The sequence below is a fragment of the Nomascus leucogenys genome, chromosome 14 (assembly GCF_006542625.1).
Source record: "Nomascus leucogenys isolate Asia chromosome 14, Asia_NLE_v1, whole genome shotgun sequence".
NCBI lineage: Eukaryota > Metazoa > Chordata > Mammalia > Primates > Hylobatidae > Nomascus > Nomascus leucogenys.
In genome coordinates, this window is record NC_044394.1 from 85010019 (window position 1) to 85014721 (window position 4703).

General features: G+C 58.2%; 1 protein-coding gene across 1 annotated transcript; it reads right to left on the bottom strand.

Moving 5' to 3' along the window:
• Positions 1-225: 225 nt before the first annotated feature.
• MRPL12 (mitochondrial ribosomal protein L12) lies at positions 226-4384 on the bottom strand. Its single transcript, XM_003274830.4, has 5 exons — positions 4183-4384; positions 3323-3509; positions 3037-3120; positions 710-844; positions 226-624 (listed from the first exon to the last, which is right to left on the bottom strand). Exons 1-5 carry the CDS (start codon positions 4254-4256, stop codon positions 508-510), a joined length of 597 nt encoding a protein of 198 aa, XP_003274878.1. The 5' UTR covers positions 4257-4384; the 3' UTR covers positions 226-507.
• Positions 4385-4703: the final 319 nt, after the last annotated feature.

Consider the following 4703-nt stretch of genomic DNA (forward strand, 5'->3'; position numbering starts at 1 on the left):
CCATCAGGCCCACTGTGGGGTCTCAGGAGAGGGCCCTGCACACCAGGGACCCGATGAATGTCTGTAGACTCTCAGATGTCTGCTGAGGAGGCAGGAACAAGCCTCCCACCCCGTACCAGCCCCGATCCCCGTGCTGGCCTCACAGCTCGGCCTGAGCACGGCACTCCACACACTGCCCGGATCCCCGCACTGGCCCGGCAGCCCGGCCTGAGCACGGCACTCCACACACTGAGCTGCACAGTGTATTTTTCTCAGCAGCCACCAGAGGCACATTCAGCGGTGGCGCGTCCTGGTGGGCCTCCTGGTGCCGTCACCAGGCAGCAGCCGCCCCTCCCTCCCGCCACAGTAGGTCTGTGCGGCCTGTCCAGCCCCGCTGCGTGGCGCAGGCAGTTCTCCCAAACGGCTCCACTGGGCGCCTGGTGCTGGGGGTGGAGCCAGTGACCACGGGAGGGCAGGACCTCGCCCGGGTCCCAGGGACCCTTGAACACAAGTCCTCCGAGCTGGAGGCTACTCCAGAACCACGGTGCCGCCCACCGCCTCCAGGGCCGCCTTGATCTTCTCCGCCTCAGCTTTGGCGACATTGGCTTTGATTTCCTGGGGCAGGGACTCCACCAGCTTCTTTGCCTGCCAGAGAGAGCAAAGTCAGGGACTGGGGGCCCTGGGCCGCCACAACGGAACCTGGCCTCAGAACCCCCACCGCGGCGCAGACCTGGACGAGGTTGATGCCCTGGATGTAGTTCTTGATTTCCTTGATCAGCTTCACTTTGTCCACGGGCTTCGCCTCGGTCAGGCGGACGGTGAAATGTGTCCGTTCTTTCGCTATGGGGATATCTTCTTCCACCGCCTTAGGGAGCAGGAAAGAAGGGGAGCCAGGTGACAAAGGGCTGGGGGTAGCTAACACCTCCACTGCTGGGCCACCCCATTCTAAAGCCCCAAAGGGAGGTGCAGCAGAGGCCCCAGCGAAGCCTGGAGTTGGAAGTCATGTCTCCCAACTCATCAATCCTTAACCAGCTGGTGCTTTGTTTTTTTTTTTTTTTGAGACGGAGTCTCACTCTGTCATCCAGGCTGGAGTGCAGTGGTGCGACCTCAGCTCACTGCCATCTCCACCTCCCGGGTTCAAGCGATTCTCCTGCCTCGGCCTTGCGAGTCCAGCTGGTGCTTTTTCTCTCTCATAGCTAGTCAGAGGCAGATCTGCCCACTACCACTTCGTAACCATGCCTCGGACGGGAGTGGTGGCTCCGGGGGCTCACACCTGTAATCCTAGCGCTTCGGGAGGCCAAGGCGGGTGGATCACTTGAGGTCGAGTTTGAAACCAGCCTGGCCAACATGGTGAAACCCTGTCTCTAGTGGTGCGCGCCTGTAATCCCAGCTACTCGGGAGGCTGCGGCATGAGAACTGCTTGAACCCGGGAGGCGGGGGCTGCAGTGAGCCGAGATCGCGCCATTGCACTCCAGCCTGGGTGATAGAGTGAGACTCGGTTTCATAAATAAATAAAAACATGCTTCACAGTCCTTTCCTCAATACTCTACTCCCCTCTCGCTTAGAAAGCGTAACTTATGAGACAGGAAAGAACGACACCAAAAGTGCTTTGTAGATAAAAGCAGCGCCACTCCTTTCTCAGCTACACCGCAGTGCACACATAATGACAAGCTGACAACCCGCCATGGGACTGATGGGCACACTGAGCTTCTGACGTGGCACATGGAGACCCAGCACCACCCGAGGGCAGGGGGCTGCGTGTCCCCACAGCCTGGGAAAGCTATTAATAACATCTCCTCCCTCCTCAAAAGCAATAGTTTACACAACAGGCTCTACAGTAATCCCAACTATTCTTACCCAAACGCTCGGCCTGAATCTAATCAGCCTTTAAACTACCTTCCAGTTCCCAGGCATGAGTGATGACGCCCCATGGGCACCCCACGCATCTGGAACGTGGGACACTCTACAGTACACGACCTGGTTCCCCAGTTGGGGAAAGGGGCTGAGGGGAGGGCTCCGGCGGAGAGGTTCACGCAACCCAATGACCAAACGCAACGGGCGGCTTCAAGTTCACTGGTTTCCTTTTCCTTGCAAAGACCCAAGGACAGAGCTGCTTGTTACACCCCTTCGCCTGCGCCAGCCCCTACCTTGCTGCTGCTCCCTGAGTTGTCAGACACCCTCTTACCTGGTGACTCTGGTGCCTCCCCCTCCTCCGCCAGGAAGGCTGTGCTCTCTTCAACGTCTGCCTCCTCTTTGAAGCCCACCTTGAACTTGGAACTCTCCCTCCCACCTTGAGCCTCTTCCCTCCTTTTCCCCACAATGCTTACAATCTTCTATTTGGTATAATTTCTTCCTTTCTTTTTCCTCTCTTTTTTTTTTTTTTTTTTTTTTTTTTTTTTGAGACAGGGTCTTGCTCTGTTGCCAGGTTGGAGGGCAGTGGTATGATCTTGGCTCACTGCAACCTGTCTCCCTGGTTCAAGCAATTCTCTTGCCTCCCAAGTAGCTGGGATTACAGGCACCTGCCACACTGGCTAATTTCTGTATTTTTTTTTATTTATTTATTTATTTATTTATATTTTTATTTATTTGTTTGTTTGAGACAGAGTCTCCTGGGTTCAAGCTATTCTCCTGCCTCAGCCTCCCAAGTAGCTGGGATTACAGGCACGTGCCACCAGGCCCAGCTAATTTTTTTTTTTTATTTTTAGTAAAGACAGGGTTTCACCATGTTGGCCAGGCTGACCTCGAACTCCTGACCTCATGTGATCCACCCGTCTTGGCCTCCCAAAGCGCTGGGATTACAGGCGTGAGCCACCACGCCCAGCCTTCTTTTTCCTCCCTCAGCTTAGTGTTTCCCTCCATTAGAAACATGGTCTCCACATGCAAAGACTTGCACATCCATGGCAGGGAGTAGGTCCCAGGAGGCTGCATGAGGCCGGCACAGGTGTGCAGGCTGCAGACAATGACGGCAGCTGCAGAACCTGAGATAAGACACCATGGCATATGAGGCCACAGGCGAACTGGACACCACAGAAATGCCTCATTCTGCCCAGGACTCACCTCCTGGGCTGCTGCAGCAGGGACAGCCCCAGGCATCACACCACCCATCGGCACAAGCCCGACATCCTGGATCTTCAACGTTTTCTGCAGAGACAGAGAATAGTGTCCACAGCTGGCCCTCACACCAGCCGGAACCTACTGAGGAGGGGCAACTAGCCTGGCATGGACCTTGCACCTGGACAAACACACTTTTGACAATTTACCAAACTCCCAAAATACACCAGGAACAAAACACAGGGGCCCCCAAACTTCCAGCCCCTGGGTCTGTGCCACCCTCTCACGATACCTTCAGGAGCTCGTTGAGGTCTGAGATTTCCAAGAGAGTGAGGCTGGCGATGTCCTGGACCAGTTGCTGTATCTTGGGGGGGTACTCCTTGGGGGCATTATCCAGGGGTGCACCAGCGAGAGCCTCACACCTCCGATGGCCGCTGCTCCTCATATGTCGCACGGCACAGACACATGGCACCTGTCGCCTAGCCCCCACCCCCAATTAAAACAGACTTGTCAGTCCTGGAATGGAAGGGGCTGCAGAGACTAAGGGGGCAGGACAACTGGGGGACTGGTGGGTGCCATAAGCTCAGGCTGGTAATCACTAGGGCCGGAAATTACCCAGCTCCTTGGTCCCAGTCCAGGGTTCTCACACCTCAGGGGGTCCGTATTGGTAAGATTTGCAAATTACTTTAAATTCTTCAAAGAGCCTTAGAAAGCCACGTGTTTATTTGTAGCCATACCACTCAAACCTCAAGTTTTTGGTTTGAATGAACTACATCAACCCAGGGGTGGCGAAACTATTACTTAGGTGCATCTTCCTGCGCAAAGCCTCCCAAAACATGGGGCCACGTGGCCGCAAAACGCCGCACCCACGGATGGGCCTTTGCTGCGTAAAAGGCTGAGGCCAAGGGAGGAGCAGGGAATCGTCCAAGGTCATCTAGGGCCGACCCCGGCGCTTTCCACGGTCCAGGAGGGAAGGGGCGTGCGCACCGGGAGGCCTCCTCCCCGCGCCCCCGATGGGACCCCCAAGCCCGGCCTGTCCGCTGCAGGGAGGCCGGCCCCGCTGCCCTCCTCCGCCCGGATCGACCCCTCAGTGCCCGGCCGCCCCCTAACCTGCCTGCCGGCCCGGTCCTGGCGCCCCAGGATCCCGCGTACCTGGCGAGGCGGAACGCAGCGGACCGAAGCCCAAGGCAAGGCCCCCACAGGGGGCGAGCGGCCGCCGGCAGCATCGGTCCGCGGGCTGGAAGGTCACACGCGGTTCCCCGGGAGGAGGCGACGCTCTAGCCGCCTCGGCCGCCGAGCATTCGAGCTGAGGAGTGACGCTCTAGCCGCCACGGCTGCCGGGCATTCGAGCTGGGGAGGGACGCTCTAGCCGCCACGGCTGCCGGGCATTCTAGCCGGGAATGACGCTCTAGCCGCACCTCGCGCTAGCCTCGTCTCCCCCTGAGATTACCCACAAGGCGGCGCGCCGCGCAGACGCAAAAGCGTTGTCTGTGGCGGCAGCTGAACACCGGGCGACCCTCGTCCCGCCGGGTTTTGGGGTCGCGCAAACGAGCGACGGGGGCTGGGGGCTCCGGATTCAGGTGTTATTTCTCCAGAGCTCACGGGTTTCTGTCCGTGCGCGATGCGAGCGAACGTCGCGGTCGACGCTAGGGCCCCGAAGCCCGCAGTAACCC